The following is a 21,002-nucleotide window of genomic DNA, read 5'->3' as shown; positions in this document are numbered from 1 at the left end:
GCATACGTTATGTTTCGTTTTTTTTTTGCTACAAATAATGATTATGAAAATCTGTTTCGAATTTTAAGTGCATACAAATAAATATACTAGAAAATGCCATCTATCAATAGGTTTTCACTCAGATTTTCTACGAGTTTGTAAATATTGATAGAAAACTATACAAATCATTGTGGAAGTTTTACAGCAAAATTTATCGATCTATCCGTGTGTGTGCGTTTATTTGTTTATTTACCTGTAGCTACCTGTCTACATCTATCTATCTATATGTATGACTATGCATCTGTATGTATGTATGTTTAAACGTGTATGATACATGTGGCGGCTGTCATTTTGGTGATTTTAATTACACCTGCCTATAATTCCCATACAAAATGGCAAGACAAGGAGACAGCTATGCAAAAAGTGATAAAGAGTGAGTCAGATGGATAGATACATCCATCCATCCATCCATCCAGCCATCCATACATACATACATATGTACATACATATATGATGCTGTTGTATCTTGCGGATACATTTGACTGGCGGCGCTTGAAGTTGACTCTCTCGGTTTGACTCTCTGTTGAGTTGCTGCCATTAAGGCCAGACCATTATTCTATGTACATTTCCACATTGGGATAATGTACTTGTGTTCAGGTACAGATATAGCTACAAGGCATGTGAGATGTACCTCTAAAAGGTAGCTGCTACAAATGTTTTCTGTGTGTTCTTTGGTTTCTTTTTTCTTTTTTTTTTTGTTGTATTTATTTGTATTATATTTTTGGCTTTAGCTTTGACTTTTGCTTTGCTTTGCTTTGATTCAATGGAAAATTCAACATTAACGTCACATTAAAAGTAAACAAACTGACAGACATCATTTTCCTCTCCATCTCTCTCTCTCTCTCTCTCTCTCATTCTTTCTCTCTTTCTATACTATAATCAACTTTATCGACAGGCAAAAATTTACCCATTAACACTTTTTTTAGACCGCAAAAGAGTACAACAAACTAAAGGAGCGGTTCAAACAAAAGGTCAAACTTTACTGACAAAATCTAAAAGACTTTCATTTCAATAATCATAAATTTATTTACTGAAATTTGGCATCCCTTGTGACTCTACGCCCATGTTTGTGTATCTTTCTGAAATCTTATTTTAATTATATTTAGAAATATGCCCAAAAGGCATATGTAGGTATGTATATAGCGGTAGTTTTCGGTGATGCATCATTTTTCGACATAGGTCTGACTGGTATGTTTGGTCATTAACACACAGATGACATTTAGATAGTATTTTAACGGTTCCAAAAGAAATTGTTGTTTACCTGATCAAAGAGCCAAAACAGCCCCCAAAGGGTACGATCGCTGAGTTTGGATATTCTTGGCAAAATATTACAAGAAATGTTATCTTTAAGTCCATGATTTATTTGTTCAATCAATGTTTTTTTTTTTGTGTTTTGTTAAATACGCAAAAGCCAATTGAATAATGCTTCTCCAAACGTGAGTATCAATCGATAAACATGAAAATTTGAACCCAACAATTCCGACAATATGTGCGAAATTATGTAAAACAGCAGCCAAAAACACAAAAAATAAGCGAAACAAAAATCAAAGTGAATTTATTTCACTCTTATTCGTTTTCCATGTTTCATTCAACGCGTTCAAGTTCAAGTTTTCTTTTCCATTGTTTTGCTGCTGTTTTCATTTTGTTTTTCTTGTTTTTTTTTCTTTTTTTTTTTAGTTGCAAGTGTCGATGGATTGATGCCCAATTAAAAATACTTTGTGCCGACCAACAAACCTGAAACCATAACCAAAACACTCGAAGGCAACAAAACGAGCAGAAAAAAGCAAGAAAAAAAGAATCAATATAAAAAATTGTGTGCTATAATTATCACCTTAATAATTCATAAATTTGCAACTTAAGCCAATTGATGAAGATCATTTCAGAAATATACAAAGAATAGAGATAAATTTTGGTTGTATGTTGGTTGCCTTGCCGATTCTTACCGCTGCTCCTTCACGTCCTCCGTCGTGATCGTCGTCATTATGTGGTCCTGCTCCATTTTGGCCATGGTCTTTTTACGTCTTATGGCCATATGCCTTTCGCGTGTTGGAAACTTTGGTTGTTTTTTCACTAATATCGGTTGCACTTGCATTGAATTATTCTTCATTTTCATAATCCATATAATTTTTACAAAAAGGAATCAGTTACGAGTTATTTGCAATTGATAGAGCATTAAATATTCTATAGGTTATTGTTTTTGTTGTATAACACTTTTTCCTCTACACACGCTCTCTAGGGGTCTTTTGAGTTTTACCCCCATTCATTTGATAGGCTCATATGGATTACGTTGCACGATTGAGATTAAACATTTGCGTTTCATTGAGATAGTTAACCGAAGTGGGGGGCGGGGGGGATTCGCTTACATAAACGGCGATTGCAGCCAAGAAATGGGTAAACAATAAAGGGGACACGACCTGTGAGTGGAGTCGTCCCACAATTCTGACAGCTATCTAAGTACGTAGAATGCGTGCGACACGATTTTCAAACTGATAAGCATACACACATACACACACACATACACAAAATAAAATTGACATTAAGACAAACACAACAAGATTAAGAGAGAGAGAGAGAACGAGTGTGTGTGTGTGTGTGTGTGTGTGTTGGTGTTTGCAATGAGAGAGAGAGAGCGAAAGAACGAAAGAGGGTGGTAACAATCAACAGTTTGACATGCACTAAATGTATTTAAATTTTTTCGTTTTTAACAAATTTCTGGCCCGATCGTTAGAGCAACTGGCGTACAACTGTTTTAACTGTTTAAATTGCAATGCAATTTTTTGAGCTTGACTCAAAAATAAAGGGAATTCAGTTTAATTTGTATTAGACGACTATGTTATACCCTTTCAAATCCTTTCATAGCATTCCAAAAGGTTGTAAGATGAAAAGGATTAATTTATGAAGAATATCTAAAGTTCGTTCTATATAACCTTAATTGAAATTTTTGCATGTTAGGGTATATAGAAAACACTGGGCTAGTGGCCTAGTGTATTGAGCAAGCGACAACGACAACTGAATAATAAATCAAACATGTGAGCATATGAATAAACACGAGTCAGAGTCAGCTGTGTGTGAAGTCAGTCATTCAGTCAGTCAATGTCAGTCTCGTCAACGTTTCATTGCTCAAGCTGCTGCTGCTGCTGGCTCAAAGCCCTAAAAATTGCACGCGTTTTGCTTGAACTTGAGGCTGAACCCCAGCAGCAATTGAAACTGATGTTGCAATCGTCTCTCAATCAATTCGTAAACTCAGAGGAGAGTAGGAACCAATTGAGAGGAGTAAAAGGAAAATGCGTAATGTACATACATAAAAAGATAGAGCAGGGGAAAATTGAAATTGGTATTGAGGAGGGGGGATGGGGAGGGGAATGAATGAATTACTATTACAACAAAAGTAAGCCCAAGGTCTTTTGTTTGTTATTCGTTTTTTAATTGTCGCTGCAACAGAAGTGAAATCCATCAGCACCCAAAACGAAGGCCATAGAAAAACAGCAGCACGCTTGGTGAGGAAGGGGTTGGGGGGGATGTAGGCAGGGTGAAAATATGTAAATTAACCAATAATAATGCACTTTAAAAATGCATAAAGTTTCGGTATTCCATTGAGTGGGCGGATGATGGGTGGTCATTAAATTAAATAATTCTAATCGACGGGCAAATGCATTGCCGTGTTTGTCGTATGTAGTTAAATAAATTTCTGTCAATGTTTTAATTACTCATAAGAAATAGAATATACATACATATATACATATTTAAACAAAATTCATAGAATTTGATGACTTTGATCTATGTTGTCGTCAACTTAATTAACTTCCATGATGGCCCCATAAAAATGACTTAATTCTGTATAAATATTGTCCATATAGATGGACAGATGGATGGAAGGATGTACGATTGAATGGATAGATTGTTGATTATTATTTTGTTAATTTCATAAATTTTGTTGTTGTTCTTTTTAATTTATTTCGTCTATTAAATTTGCCATAAAGAACCTAAAGCGATAAAAAAAATCTCAAAAACTAAATGAAATTGTTGCCAAAAAAGAAAAGTTTACAAATGGAAATTGAGCAACAAACACACACACACACACACATGGGGAGACATACACACACATTTGTATGTATTTCATTGAAATCATTTTGCAAAATTTTCAGTTATTGGCGGGCAGCCAGAGTCAAAATTGAAAACAAACAAAACCACAGTTAGACAAAGGAGACGACAGACAAACAGACAGACTGACTGTCTCTGTCTGACAATTGGACAGACATTTGGACAATCGGTTCGCTTTAGAAATTAATGGCGTAATTTGAACGGTTTTGAATACCCTTTACCAAAAATCTGGACCATGCATTTCCTCCTTGTACAAAATACGCATAAAGTATTCGAATTAAATGCAGATTTTTTTTTTCACCTTTCGCCGGAAATGAATAGCTCACAGTATTTCAAAGAGAATAAGTTGAAAAATGTTAGTTTACTTGTTTGTATTATGGACTTTGTTGTTTATCAAAAGTATTGTTGTGAGTTTCTAAAATATCCTTTAATTTTTAAGGGAAAACTGCAAGAGTATAGAAAGTTTGTTTTTGATTCGAAATTTGTGCTTGTTATTTGTTTTCCCATTTTGCTTGTGGTCCGGAACGTTAAGTGTTTAGGCCTAATTGCAGACCAGCATTCTGGTAACTAATATGCAATGCATAAGAGAAAGAGACAATGAGAAAGAGAGAGAAAGAGAGAGAGAGCAAGCGAAAGAGCAAGGGGCTGGGGTAGAACAGAAGAAGGAAAAGCAATCGCATGATGAATAATTAATAAAAATCCCGCAAATATTTATTTTGTATACAATGCGGGGGCAATAATTATCATCAACATTCTAATGAGGGGGTGGTCGATGGGTTGTCATCAATGGCATCACCATCACCATCATCATCATCATCATCATTTCCCCCGCTTTTTCTTTTCACTTTTCACTTGGTTTTGCTTGTTTTTTTGGCTTGCGGTTTTACCGTTTAATTCAATGATTTTTCACGTTTTTCTTTTTTCTCTTTCAAGTTTTATGAGCAGAAATTCTTGTTTTTGAGATTTGTTGGCATCGCCACTGACGCATTGATTTATTTATCCGATTTGACTTATGACTTTTTTTTTTTTTTTTTGCTCTGTTGGCTGTGTTTGTTGTGCATGTTTTAAATAAATTATTGATTTTTAATATCCAATAGACACACGTACCTAGGTTTCGTTCGATTATAACTAAAAGCAAGATGGATTTATTTAAAGAAAATATGTCTAAGAAACTAAAAATGTTAGATAAATCTATTCCAGTTTTTCCCATCAGACTGTCAAGACATTAACTTTCTATTATCCGTACAAAAAAAGCAAACAAACTCTAAGGAAACTTTCTTTAAAATTAATTTAATAAACACTGACTAAACGGAAATGTCCTTGATTTAACATATTAAAATCAAACCAAATTAATGTTTTCAATTCTTGTTTTTCAGATCATTTTCATTTGATTTAATATAATTTGAAAATGCCACGCCATCTGGCGAAAATTTAATGCAACATGCCCAAAGCTTTCAGTGTGTAAAAGCTTTTCTACACTTACTTAACAAAATATATTTAGATCGCTTTAATGTTAACACAAACTTAATTGTTTAAACAATTTGCACAAACTCAATTCAACGTCAAAGAGGAATGGAATTTAAATTATTAAAACTAGACCAATTATTAAATTTTTTATAACATTTTTTCAATTTGAATGCCAGTAGTATGAAAATTGTTTATAATGGGAAACCCACTGGGCGTATGAGTTATAAAAAAAGCTTTAATTATTACACATACGACATGTTTAACCATTTATGAAATTGTTATTTATATAGAAAAAAAAGAAAAACTGTTTGCAAGTTTATCATCAATCACAAATGCAAAACTTTAAGTAAATAATATGCAAATTTTTCAAAACTCACCTCCAATCGTGGGCCGCAAAGCCAGGGCAATCTGATTTGCATTGCTCACAACGAACACCCTCTTCCACCTCCCGTATGATGACACCCTGAAAAAAGAGATAAGAGATTTAATATTTGTGAAATGATAAAAAAAAGGACTGGAATGCATTATCCTTTTGGTGGTAAGGAAGTAGCACAGTAGTACTGGTTAAATGTTTAATCGATTTACTTTATTCACACTTGCCATTGCATTTAACATACCCTTCTAGGCAACTACTTACAGGGTATGCCCAGCGAGCCGCATTAACTTCCAAAGTGTCTTAATTCAAGACTAAAAGAGAGACAGAGACTGGATTGCAAGGGCAAAGCACATGGCCAAGGCTTTGTTTATATAATCTTAACCGATCCAGCATACATACATATAGTATAAAGAATATGTATTTTGTTCAATTAAAATATTAACTTTTAATGAAAAAAAACCACCCGACAAACCGTTGTAAAGGAATTTGCCGAGTAATTCGATTTTGTTTCAAAAATAAATCTCCTTTTTGTTGTCCTACATTGCCATTGCATATTTTATGTAAATTTCACAATTAATTTACCTTAAAACAAGACACACACACATACATATACAAGCTCTGTGTGAAACAGAGAAGAAATAAGAACAACAAATGGGATTTCCACCGATTATACAACTCAATTTGTGCCCAGCTCATTTACGGGCCATTGCATCGGGGGAATAAAAACCCATATATGGAGTTGGGTGTATGAAGATGCGAAATGTAATTGCATTGGCCAGCAATATATTTTCCATAGCATTTCCCTTTGCAGCATTTCCTACAAACATTTCCCAATGCCAAAAGTCATGCCAAAGAGTCAAGCTTAACCAAAATGGTAAACGACTCCTCTCTGCTGCTGCTGCTCCTGCTGCTGCTGCTACTGTTAGTTGGCCAAAGAGCAAATTGCACTTGTTCCAAAAATACTTACATACATGAAAAAGGAGAGAAAGAGTGCGAAAGAGATGTAGCGGGAAAAAGGGCCAACAAACCAGCAAAACCAACAAAAGTTGAAACAACAAAATTTGCACTTGGCATGCTTCCATTTTTATATCTTTCAGGTTTTCTTTCTCTTTGTGTCTCTGTTTGAATGCCATACACTTTCCCCTAAAACGGGTATATCAAAACTCAAGAACTCAAGAGGTGAAAGAGCTAAAGATGCTTTATGCAAAAATAATTTAGTAAAGCATTCTAATCACTTTATTCGATCGATGGTCGATCATCAAGTGTCATTTAGATATTCTTGGAAAGGGTATACTGAATGAGGCGGTGAGTAGTCTTGGCTATCGATACTGTAGTCGGAGTCTGTTTGACTGCAGCAAAAGATATTTTATATATGGAAATTAATATGCAGGATGTGCCGCCTTTTTTGATGTTCCTTTTTTCATTTTTAGATTTCTGTTTAAGTGCAATTCGAGTTGCCCTTTTGGCAGTTGCCACTTGCCAATAATTGTGACACATGGCGCGAAAATCGATGCTGACCCAGTTCCAAGTGGTGGGTAGGCCGACAAGGATTTGGTTGACTGAGGTTCGACCCCCCCTTGCCCATCCATCAGCGGGAGGGCAGCGACAAGATTGGCAAATGGATATGGATGAAGAGTAAAAATGTGGCGACAAACATTTTGTCTGACAATGAATGTGGCATTAAGTTGCAGTCGTTGTCGTTGTGGCTTTTGTTCTTTATTATTCTTGTTGTTGTTGCTGTTGTTGTTGTTGGTGTGAGTAAATGTTTGACTTCCACTTAAGCTCCAATTTGAGGCCATTTGCCTTTGTCATTGGTCTTTTGGGCAGGAAGAGATTAATGTCAGTCTAATTAAACAAATGGCCATGTCAATAAAACTATAAAGCATCTTTGATATGTATCCAATATGGAATATTGGCGAAAGTTTTCGTTTCAGATAATTTGAGATTGGGGAATTTTGATTTCCATTTTTATTTCAGCAGCAGTAGCAGCAGTAGCAGCATCTGCCCCTTCCCCCCCTCACCTTATCTCATTAGTTTTAATGCATACAAACAAAAAGTTGAGTATTATGGCACAGTTGCTATACCCTTTAAAATATATAAATTATAGATTTTATATCTATTTATATGGGGGATTTGTTTTTATACCATACACCCATAGGGTGAAATGGTATATTAAAGTCGCCAAAATGTATGTAACAGGCAGAAAACAGCTTTTCCGATCCCATAAAGTATATATATTCTTGATCAGCATCAACAGCCGAGTCGATCTCTGTCCGTCCGTCTGTCCGTATGAACACCTAGATCTCGGAGACTATAAAAGCTAGAGCCACCAAATTTGGTATGTAGACTCGTTTAGTATGTAAAGTGATCAAGTTTATTTCAAATTTTTGCCACTCCAAATTTGATCCAAATCGGACCAAAAATAGCCAAGTTATGCGTATAAATGTTTTTCCATAATGCCGGAGTTGGCCGTTGGCTGGTGGGGGCGCTAGGGTGCTCGTATGCTTGTGAAAATGCATTTGTTTAATAAATTTGAAATATTTGCTTTACTGGTGTATGGTATACCTAAGTCGGCGAGACGACTTACTCACTTCATTCATTTTAATATTTACTTTTTCTGATTTTATTTAATTGATCATTTTTCATAAGTAATTAATTTATATTTTTTTATTTTATTTGTTGACGAATAAATATTTTTGCATAATATGTTTATAGCTAGCTAGATATACATATATGTACATATGTATATTTGTTTGTTTATATTAAGTTCTGATCATTGTTTAAAAATAGCTTTCTCTGTTTAGAATTTACTCAATCTAATCAGATTAAAGTCAGAATGACTTTGCATTAAACGAAGGGAACAAAGATTCAAAAAGGTAATTTCAAACAAGTCAAAGTGAAATATTAATTCAACACTTATTTGACCATTCATTTTTTTATCGAAAGGGGATTTTGGCAAATTAAATATACATACATATATTGAAGCTTAATTATACAGAATGAAATACAAACAAATTTGTCAACATTTTTTGTTTGATATTCTCATAAAATGATTTAGTTTTATTTAGTTTTGCTTCGCGTTTATTTTATTCTATTTAGATTCTTTCCCAATCTCGAATGATGTCATCGTAATCCAATTTCATTTTGTAATTTCTTCAAACATAAACCTGATCAAGTGACAGTCAAAAACAAAAAAAAAGAAACAAAAGTATGTTGCAATTGCCATTTGTGGGTGTTGATATTGGGTTTTTTTTTTCTGCTTACAAATCATGGCTAATACCAGTCCAAGATTTAGCCCACACACATTACACTCCCACACTCTTGACTATTTAGATGCAAAAAAGTTCTGGCCAAAAAACGAAAAAAAAAATACGTAAAGTCTATATCTAAGCTGGTTCCAGATTTTCAAAGCATGACGCAGTGTCTGACTCTTGACTTGACTGTTTGTCTGCGGTGAAATAAAATAGATAGTACATACATACCTCTCTATATATACATACCTACATATATATATGTATAAACAGCTGAACAAAAATCGTAGGTCGGCAACAACAAAACTGAATACTTATAGTTAAAACCGGCTTTCGGTTTACTTGGAAATATAAATTTCTACGTATGCCCAACCCCAAACAACCACAAAAAAAAAGAAACAGAACGAACAGTAAGTGTTTGTTTATTGCAAAATACTTTAACAACAAAAACAACAGAAGAAAAATACACAAAAAAAAAGGGGAAAGAAAGAAAAAAAAGGAAAAGAAAATCAACAGAACGAGCCAACTTTGAAATTGTGGCCAAGTTTGTATACTCTTGGCAAAAAGCTAATCTTCTAGAGCTTGTATTTCAGCTATTTTTTTTGTTTGACCAATTTCCAAAGTTATATTTTCAATAAATAACATTCTTCCTTGCCATCGAATATTAAATTCATTGGAAAAAATGTATATTATTTGATTACCTTAAATAAATAAGTATGTGATATGACTCACAAGGGAAGTACCCAAGTTGATAAGCGCCGATTTAGATAAATGATATACAAATTGAAAGGGTATATTGAGTATATATCGCCTGTCAAATATTCCGTATGAAATGGACACGCAAAAAAGGTCGTTGGTGCTTGCAAAATACACTCAAATTTGACCTTTTCTATGGATTCGCAGACATTTCTTTTAAGGGTTTGCGAAATTCACATGTCAAGGTTCATTTGATATATCTCCCATCTAGATCGGCGGTTATCACCTTATCAAAATCTGGTCAATTTAAGGTTAATGGGGACGAAACAATTTCCACCTAGAACTAGGTTCTACAAGCTGGTATATTATATTGGTCCATATTAATGGAAGCATGATTTATCCAAGCAAAAGTACCTGTCATACAGAAGGCTCTTGCCACGGGAAACGAAGATTTTATAACAGGGGCGGAAATTCGATGGTGTCCCGGGAAGTATGAACCTGCCAAACAAGCCAAAAATATATCCCAAAATTATGTTATCATATTCTGTTTATAACACTAGTTTCTACCAAAAGAAAACCTCCAAATTGAAGACGTTTTTACAAGAGGTTAAAGTCGAGAAACTTGATGGTGAAATTCGTTTATAAGCAGCGTTTTCGAGATATTCGTGAAAATCTTTTTTATATATCTCGTGAACCGTATTGTCCAGATACATACATAAATATGAGATTTAGTTGCCTGTTAGTACTGTTGATTTATAAAAAGATGCATATGGAGAGAATATTTCAATATACCCGCAAAACCCTGAATCAAAATGAAGACAATTAAAGTACAAGTGAAGTTTCTTTCGTCTGACGAAAAATTGGCATTAATTAACACAAGTTTTGTTGCTGTTTTTGTGTGTGTGTGTGTGTGTATCATTATTTTTATAACAATAATAATGATGATTTCAATGATCATGATGATTTTGATGATTTCAACCTGTTTTGTATGCCCACACAGAGATTTCAGATAACTTCTCCCCTCGATAAACTACAACAACAACAAAAACGAAGCAAGGTTAAATTTTAATACCATGTAAAAGTTACATTATAACCATAATTTTTCACAGTCTAGTTAAGATTTTGTAAAGTCTAAAAACAAAAAAATTTTATAGAAACAAACAAGAAAAAAAAATGGCAACTTGAGGCTAATCTGCTATGGATGTAGATCAAGATCATGCGTAACTCTAAGCCAAACATGTCGAGTCGCCAAAGTTGTTTGACCAAATGAGAAAGTGAAAAAAAAAGCTTTGGTTCTGGCTTTACTAGGGCAACGATCTTAACTAATTAGTCTCGATTAAACCGCGAATAGATGGCATAGAATATAGATAGATTAGATATATTTCTATATCTTTCTCTCTCTCTCTCTCTCTTTCTCTTTGCTGACATCAGCATTTGCGTTTTCTGGACAATTTATTCCAATATTTTGTTTCGTATTTTTTTTTTCTGTTATCCAAATATGGCTTTAACCTCATCATCATCATTTCATTTTATTTGGCGCTGCTTTCTAACTAACCCCTCACTCTACACATCTCATTGCGTCTCTATCTATCTCTCTCTCTCTTTGTCTCAATCTATATAAGTATATATATTATATATATGTATATAGAACTAGCCATATTTTAATGCTTGTCACGTAACATTTACTCATTTTCATGCACAGTTAGTCATAGAGTCGAACAGACGAACTCATATTTTCAGTATTTCAGTTTCAGTTTATATATTTTATTTGTTTTTTTTTGTTTTTTTTTTTGGTTCACTATTTGACGAACTAAAAATTGTATCAAGATTTTTCTGCTTAGCCAACAGAGAGTGGAGTAAAAAAGAGAAAGAGAGAGACAAATGATAATTAACACCTTTTGCATTAATATTACTCTAACAAAACGTAAAGAGTATCTTAGTTTTTCTGTTGATTAGAGGAGATTAAAGTCATTTACTTTATCAGAATTCTGTTTCGATTTCAACATTTGGAAACTAATTCATTCACTTGATGATTATCAATGAACCATCTTATGAGATGTTTTTTTAAACTTAAGAGACTTTGCCATATGTCACAGGGTATTAAAACTTCTTCGCTCTGCATCTTCAATTTGATTATTCACAATTTCAATTCGGCGAATCAATAAATTGCGAAACATTTATGGTTGGTTATATCTTTCCTGTTAATGTCATATCATACAAACCTTGGTTCAAAAACAAAATATATATATATATATTTACAAAAATCCCCCCAGGGCTCTCCTTAATGGAGAAAACAACGTTTCTTTTTTTTTCTGTGTTATAAGCCTTAACTGATTTCAATTTTATTTGCTTAACAAAAAAAAACAAAAAAAAAAAAATAAATGTAAAACTTCACAACCCGTAAGTATGGGGAGAGGGGTAAATGACATGTGGACATAAATCATTAAACTGCAAATAAATAATAATAAAAAAAAAAAAAATATGCCACACACACACACACACGCAAAGAGGGGGTTATGGGTGGGTGGCGATAGAGAGGGAGAAAATTATTCACTAAGCGCTCAAATGACGCAACAGAACAGAACTCGCAGATCGGTCCGATCGTTGATTGGGCACTACGCCTACCGCCAGGGAATTTTGATAGGCGATCGATTGCGCCGTATTAAAGCGGGGGCGGGACGTGCTTGATGCTGATGTGGCTGATGTTGCTGTTGATCGCGACGCCCCAAATATATGGTAGGTTCTCCTCCACTCCCTCCAAACTTGTTGTTGTTGTTGTTGTTGTTGTTGCTTAGACCACGTGAACTTGACGTCTGCCATTGGGATGTGGTTGATGTGGTGGTTTTGGCCGTCTTTGGAGCATTGTAATGGCCACCAAAGTAAGTCTGCTGATGGGGCAGACTACTGGATGAGGATGAGTGCGGACGATAGTTGAAGGCGCCACTTGTGGCGGACTGTGGTTTATTGCCATAGAGCTGAATGCGAGTGGGAGCCCTTCCACGGCTTGGGGGAGGCGCCATGCTTGATTTTCCACCAAGTTCACTGCCTATGTGAACCAAAGTCTGATAGCGTCCGCTCATTTTGGCAGGTTGATGATGTCTTGTGGGCGATTGTGGTTTTGCATAATACTCTGCAGTTGGCATGGGCTTGGCCACACCGACGGGAACAAAACGTCCCGGGGAATGTGGGGATATGGAATTCTTAATCTCGATACGTATAGATGGTGGTGCAGGAGATGGTGAGGATTTCCTGGGTTGAGTCACACGGAATGTCTCGTTTCGTTTAACAGGCGAACGGGTGACAGATCGTGATGGTCGATCTCGAAGTGGTGAACGTGACTGAGGCCGATAGTTGTCATTTTCAAAAACCAAAAAGTCTGGACGATTCTCCTTCGATAGACGATGTTGCGCTTGATCGGATGATGATGATGTTGTTGTTGTTGTTTGTTGAGGTACTTCCACAAACCAGGCGGGATTATGAGGATCCTCCTTTTGCTGTTGTATCAGGCGATCACGAAACGATTTACGAAAACTACTCAATGTGATTGTCTTGTATTTATCCCTCTCATCGTCCTCTAGTTGTTGATCCTCCACTAGATCGGCATTCGTATGGGTTTTCAATTGCTCCAATTGTTCTCGCAAATGTTTGGGTGGCTTACTCTTACGATAGGTGGATGAATCGAAGCTACCACTTGAATTTGAATTGGATCCAATGCTAGACTGACGATTTATATTCGAATCGCCCTGTAGCGCCTTCAAACTCGATTGCTGTTCATACAGGAAATTGAAGGGATCAGCCTGGGCATCGTAGTCAACTAATCGCGAATCGGCTCCATCGTTGCGCCATTTGTAATAGGTATTTGTGGCCGTATCACTAGGATGATGCTCATAGGTAGCCTCCTCTGAGGGTGATGGAGTCTTCTTGCGTTTCGTAAATGTACTAAATTTGCTAAAAACTTTCGATTTTTTCGATTTCTTTTCCAAAGTCGAGCAATTCGAGGGCGGACGATCTTCATCGGATGGATTCAGTATGAAGGTATCGCCACGCTGTAGGGTCGAGCTAGTTGTAGAATCACGACGTGTCGATGTACTAATCACACTAGCTGGTCGAGAGCTGGAGCTGCGAACTGGTGTTGTATCACGGGAAGAGCTCTTGGCCCTTGACGAAGACAATGATGAACGTATGTTGCGAAAAAACGACATATCGCTAATAACGTTTGGAGCAATTTAACCTTGGCTTTTGCCGGCGGCGCCAAGCTTCAAAGCTCTAAGCTCTTAACCTTGCAGAAAAGTAAAAGACTGAACCGAACAGAGGGGAGCAACTCTCAGGTGAGCTGAATAACAAGAGCTTGCGAGCGTTTCGGTTTATCGAGAGCTTTGCGCGTCCGACGCTGTCAACTGCCAGAAAGCAACTGAGCAAAAAAAAAGCCAACTTTACTTATTACGCGGATCACTAGAATATCTGTGTATTTTGTTGCCATCTCGTTCTCGCTCTTCGACTTTGGCCACTTGGTTGGATCGGTTAGTTGCGCGCGTTTCTCTTGTATATGTACATTTGTTTTGACCAATTTAGCGTACAACTTCATTATCAAGTTGACGCTTTTTAGCCATTTGTTTGTATGTAAAAATCACAAGCTCAGTGCGTGGGCTCTCTAGGTAAGAGTGTTTGTATTACGGTGGTGTGTGTGTGTGTGTGAGTGTGTGTGTTATGTAAAGAAGCAACATAAAGGGCCACAAAGCTGGGCTTTTAAAAATTGTTTTGCTCTTAGGGCTTTGTGTGTGTGTGTGTGTGTGTGTGTGCGTGTGTAATTTATGCATCAGAAAGCGCTCTAATTAGTTATCAGGTGAGGGGATCAACAGCTCATTTGAACTCATTAGCACAGTAACAATGAAAGTTCCGCAGAAAAAACCAATCCTACTCATTTGATACCCTGTAGGAAATATTTATGCATATGTAGGTACAAATGTATAAAAATATATACTGTGGATAGAAAAACTATTCAAATCAAATCATGTGTCTATATTTTTCTCATTATGATAAAGGCCAAAACAATGTAAATACAAACAGGAATCCCTAAGAAATCCAAGTTTAATCCATAGGAAAAATTAGGAAAAAGACGTTTATTAATAAATCATACACTAAATTCTCTTGAGAACTAAAATGCAATTGGAATCAGTTTGCAAACAACTGATATACCCTCACTTATTGTGCATATAACACAAAACAATGTTTGGCTAAAAACAAAGCTTAGAATTGAATGCTCAGCCAAAACACCTTTTAGATTTTGTAGTTGTTGTTGTTTTATTAGTTGCCTTTGTTGTCAATGAATGTTGCTTTGGCTTTGTTTGAAGTGTCAGCAATTCCGCATACTCATACCCATGCCGTCTTTGTCTCACTCTCTCTCTCCCTCTCTCTCTCTCTCTCACCATCTTTCTTGCTAAGCCCCCGTCCATTGCATTCAATATATATGTATATACATCTAAGCGATTTGATGATATACTGATCAAACATTGCGATGATGACTGCTAGACACCTTCTTTGTTCAGCCTAATGAGCGAATGATTGAATGCTTGTGGATAACTATGGCTGAGATTAGAGAAACGGGTTAGGTTTGGGGAGGAAGCATATTGAGTTTCGTGTGTGTTGCGGTTTTGATTCTATTTTCCATTTTTGTGGCAAATTTTGATTTGATTTGTCTCGCTTCCGATTCCGCCAAGAGCCATTCAGTCAGTCATTATAGATTTCTATCTCTGAAATTCGAGAGCCCCAGCTGCCAAATGAATATATATGAATTTCTATATGGGATACATATTTAAGTGCTTAATCGGTATGACTTGACTATACACATGTGTGCATAAGTGTGTCCGTGTGTGTGTGTGTATGGTGCATGTGTGTGTGTGTGTGTGTGGATGTGTTGTGGCCTGGTCTTCCCCCATAAATCAGTTCACGTCCGGATAAAATGCTAAATAAAACGAAATTGCAATTCCAATTCTCTGTTAGCCAAAATATTTAGCCTACTTTCAGGCTTCGTTGACTTTGCTTCCCATTGGGAGCGAACTATGGGCAAAAAGTTGATTTCTCAGCATTACTAGAGTTGCTGGAGAAATACATTTTTAGGCTTGCCTATTTAGTAAACCTATTTTGCAAAATTATATACATATTTACTATAGGGAGCAGTCCTTTTAATGGTTTTAATATATGGCAAAACTTAATCCAGGACCTCTTTCAATAATATTTCTTTGAACATACATACATACCAACTTTTCACACTTTAACAAATCAAATTCAGAGAATTAAATAAATTCTAAATCAGCTATTAAGTTGCTGGTAAAGTTTTCGCATACTTTTGTATAATATAACAAAAAATTAGGTATCAATATTTATATTTCTCCCATAGTTGAGCATTTGAGTCTCTCTCATATTTTAAATCTAACTAATCCCCTATGCCATGTACAGTGTATTGATAAATTATCTGTTTTTCCGATGCTCATTTTATAGGATTTTGTAAAAACTCACCAGCTGCTGCCTAAAAGCAGGCAATGAAATTTTGCTGCATGAAAAGCAGCGATTTTGTTTACATCAATATGTATATTTGGCTATAATTTATAGCGTCCAATCTACCAAATGACTCAAACTGATAATATTTGTGATAAGTTAATAAATTTAACCTTTCTGATAAACTGTGTTGGCTCATAATGCAAACATGCGCTGCATTTTAATAGTTACTAAGGGATAGAACGTATTCTAACATATGTATATGGTATAACGCCATGTACTAAATACCATTAATTAAATGTTTCTATGTATTCTTGAGGTTAGCCGGCTTAGACGAAAACTTCATCCACACACTAGCCTGGGATTCGAACCCGGATCCTCGTTATTCAGTTGACTAAATGACTGGGCCACTTAGATAACTCATCTACCGAGGACTGCAATTTATCGAGTTATAGAACTTCTTTCATCTGATTTTAAGGATGCTTTTGTAAGTGCCAAAAATATACGAGATGGAAGTGATATATCTGAGATCTTTCTGGAATCAAGATTAACAAAAAAGAGTAAGTATATTAGATCAAAGAATTGCAATTTTCGGTCACCATCAATTTTAATTGCTTCAATTGCTGAGTGAAGTTTAACCAAGATCAAATTCATTAAAAATTACCTAATCACTAAGGCAAAGTAAAAATATAAAGTGAAAAAAAAGTGACCAGTTTAACATGCAGAAGAGTTTGGTAAAAATTTGTACTCTTGCCAGAATGTCTCGCTATCGATCGAATGTCTTTAGGTGCTACTTTCGAGATCTACTACATATAAAATATATAGGCACATGTAGCTCTTATATTCAATATAACGAATTTAAAATACTCTTCCACCCTAAGAGTGCAGTCGAGTGGATATGTTCGGTTTATTACATGCAATTCTCACATTTTCGACAATAAAATTGTACAAAAAATGATTAATAAAAAAAATGCATCATTCGAATTACGTATACGTAATATTTTGGAATTTTTCTGGAATGTTTTTTTTTTTTGACTTGCTGACTTTTGTCTTAGAGCAAACCATTTGTAGCACTTGCAAAACGTAGATTCTAATACATAAACACTCACCCAACCAACCAGTCCCTGAATTTTTGGAGGGGTGTGCTTTACTTGGACCTTGGCCAATCTAAAATCACAGCGGGACTGTTCACGCCATTCGCACTCATCTACGACTATGTTGAACATAAACACTTGACCATATAATCGCATCTGCAGATGGAATATATATATGTACATATAGCATTTTGTACATACATACAATAAGCCGAAATAAGAAAAAGAAAAGAGTTTGTTGGCATTGCCACAGACATGCCACACGCAGGCAGACTGCCAGCAGTGGGTCAAAATGAAAACCCACACCGTCTTCAGCTACTTTCAACCCTCCAATGCCGCCAATCTCGTCCACCTTCTCCTTAAATATTGACTGCGGCAAAATGTTTATTGTGAAAAGATTAATAAAATATGTCGGTATAACTTGTTAAAAACACAAAAGGTCAGAAAAACAAATAAACAAAATCCACAAAACGAAATGATTCTGACGTTATTTTCTTTCGTTTTCTTTTTTTTTTTTTTGGCATAAAAGTTGGCTCAGCCTTCAGTGGGTTGGTATATGAAGATACTTAAATAAAGCCAAACGAATTTGAAACAGAAGAAAACATAACCGAAATTACATGCCAACTTTTGGACACTTTAATCTAGGTAAAATTCAGTTGGTATATATTTAAACTTTTGTCTTGAAGCAACTCATTCGCAGCATTCACCTAACCAGTCCCAGGATTTTTGGATTTACTTGGTCCTTTGTCAATCAATAGTTTTCAATAGTATAATAATTTAATCTCTAGCTAGGCCCATTTAAATATTTAAGGGGATTTTCGAAAAAAGGATTCAAAAAGTTTCTGTTTTGTTTGTACACCTTGAGTCTGGCCGGTTCCATATACAAAATGAATGAATAGTAATGGATAACGTTTTATTTTGACTAATCCACCTGATTTTTTCAGATTTTGAATGGTAAATGTATAAGTAAACTGTTTTACATTAATCAAAGCAATATAATCTTAACTAAAGAAATATTATTCTATTAGAAATCATCAGTTGTTTATTGTTTGTTATTAAACACTTTTTGGAAACTAAAGAAAATAATATTAACTTTCCATTGAACAACTTGAAAGACTTGCGAATTGTTGAAGACACGAGATTATACAAATATCTTGCATCTCTTTCATTTTTTAATTTGTTATGTAAGCTCAATCTATTTTCCTATACAATCTATTTCTGGACGGGCACAAAATGCCAAGGACTAACCATTATCATATTTCATATTTATATTGTAAACTCGTTATTAAAACCATTAAAAAATAGTTAACCGAGCTGTTAAATATTTAATAAAAATCAATTATTTTAATCCTTTTTTTGTATCTGTAAATACAAATTTTTCCTTTTTTTCCCCAGCTGCAAATAGAATTTACCATTAAATGGCAACGGAAAGGGCAAGTGGGTTGGGGCGGGTGTGGATAAAAAACGTCATGCGACTATAATTTAAAATGAAATGTCTAGCCATTAACGCCTATACGATGCAATATATGTATGTATATTCGATTACAGCGTTTGAAATCATGAATTCAATTAAATGGATATTTCTTCCGCACAGCGAGCAAGAGCAACAACAAAAATGGTAATGGCCAATCTGCCAATAAACACTCCATGTACTGCCATTCCATCCCGTGCCGCAGGGCTTATTGTGAGAGGACAGCGTGACGAACGGGAGGAGAGGTGGTGGTGGTGGTGGTGGGGGGGATGTTGTCAAACTATAAATGCACTGGAAGTTTGTGTGTGTACATATATAAAATACTCGCCTCGTATGTGGAGTGAATAGTATTGGGAATTGACCTACCTTATAGACATGTAGGAGATATAATACAATGACAGCTGGCAGAGGTTCCTCCAATGCCAGACATTATCCCACAATAATATCAACAACATGACAGGCCCCCCCCTTCTTCCTCTCACTCACACATACACTCTTTCTTTCTCCATCAGTGTGTTTATGTGTGTGTGTGTGCGCTCCCCTTTCTTGAAAATAGCCACAAAATGAACCAAATTATGGGTGGGTGTTGAAATTGAAAATTGTTGTGAATGTTATTGCTGAAATGTATTGTTGAATTTGGTGCGTTTTGATATTTATGGTGCACATTTAGCACAATTAAAAATTAACACACACACACACACACACACACAGAAGGAGAAAGAGAGGGGCACACACACACACACACACATATACATGGCAACGCACTCACACAGCTGCATTAACAGCGAAATGAAGCAATAAATGAAACCAAAATCCAACAAAACTGTCCAAGGAAGTGGGCGAACAGCATGTTTTTACAGTTATGACCACCAGCCGCCGCACAGCTGGTCAACGGACAGTGGGCCATAACCCTGAAAACTGATTTTTTTCAAAGTGTTAATATGCCTCACTTATACATATACATTGTCAGTTGACTGGCCTATACCACTAAACGATATGTAACAGTTTGATATGATCTAATAATTAAGACATATAAATTTATAAAGTTATCATCTCTATGGACTGCTCGTCCCAGATGGATTTTGACTATATAATGTCAACTTGTCAAGCCAACCGAGATAATTTGTTTTTTGACATCCGGTATTCTCTTTCAATTACCAATTGTGTTTGATTTATCTTTCTTTACATTTGTCTAAATTCATTTATGGGTATATTATAGATTTGTTTAATCTACCATTAGATTTTCTATCAGAGTTAATGATTACTTTATATTTGATAATAAATAGGTATGTAAATTTGTTAACGGTTTTTCTAGCAAAACGATCAAAATTATTTCAATTAGATGAGATCAATCTTATAAAGAATTAGTTCATAGATTGATATCTTTATAAAGATAGCACTTAGTTTTTACATGGCAAAGGTCACACCATATCTTGAACGCTAAAACTAGTTGAGAATTACATAAACTGTAGCAAAAGTAACAGATTGCAGTGTAAACACAAAAATTAAATAACCAAAATCATGTATATGGCCAAAAGATATTAATTTATTAACTTCTATTTGTCTATTACAGCCAATAATAAGATAAGCATGGCTAAAAAATCGCATCAAACTATTCAAGACATAATAAATTGATATAGATTTAATTAACTTACTAACTCTGTAGTTAATCACAAATAAAAATGTATTAAATTTGATACAACTTCTGAAAATGTGTTTACATGTTCGCAGCTTTCATTTCTTGTTTCGATTTTGCAAGGAGTTTTTTTTCGATTTCGTCCCATTGTGCGGGTCTATTTAGCTCCAGGGGCTAGCTCCAGCACCTACCCAATAACGAGAAGTGAAGTGGTTGCCTCTGACTCCCCGCCGGTTAACTCTAAACGTGACCAGTTGCCGACAACCATATGTATATAGAAAATGAAAATGGACCATCAACACGACGACGACCAACTAACTTTACATAGGCCAGAGAGCTTCAACTTCAATCCTACCCTTACCATCCACCGCCATCT

General features: G+C 35.4%; 2 protein-coding genes across 3 annotated transcripts in view; both read right to left on the bottom strand.

The window, feature by feature from the left end:
• Positions 1 to 21,002, bottom strand: part of LOC6643006 (four and a half LIM domains protein 2) — a 68,936-nt gene that overhangs the window by 40,711 nt on the left and 7,223 nt on the right. The window contains exon 2 of one of the 2 annotated variants that reach the window (XM_015178292.3): positions 5,985 to 6,070. In XM_015178292.3, coding sequence (XP_015033778.1) covers positions 5,985 to 6,070 — 86 coding nt within the window. Of the gene's footprint in view, positions 1 to 1,982; positions 2,162 to 5,984; positions 6,071 to 21,002 lie in introns of those variants that run through there. The other variant, XM_023176100.2, reaches the window with a different exon arrangement.
• LOC26530200 (putative uncharacterized protein DDB_G0277255) lies at positions 12,301 to 14,328 on the bottom strand. The gene has a single exon (XM_015178314.3). The coding sequence runs from the start codon at positions 14,130 to 14,132 to the stop codon at positions 12,552 to 12,554; it is 1,581 nt and encodes a 526-aa protein (XP_015033800.1). The 5' UTR covers positions 14,133 to 14,328; the 3' UTR covers positions 12,301 to 12,551.

The sequence above is a fragment of the Drosophila willistoni genome, assembly GCF_018902025.1.
Source record: "Drosophila willistoni isolate 14030-0811.24 chromosome XR unlocalized genomic scaffold, UCI_dwil_1.1 Seg41, whole genome shotgun sequence".
NCBI lineage: Eukaryota > Metazoa > Arthropoda > Insecta > Diptera > Drosophilidae > Drosophila > Drosophila willistoni.
Note: the sequence above shows the minus strand (reverse complement) of the source record. Positions and strands in the feature narration are given on the sequence as shown.

Coding starts and splice junctions, on each gene's coding strand:
- LOC26530200 (XM_015178314.3), bottom strand. CDS start 14,132: ATGTCGTTTTTTCGCAACATACGTTCATCATTGTCTTCGTCAAGGGCC.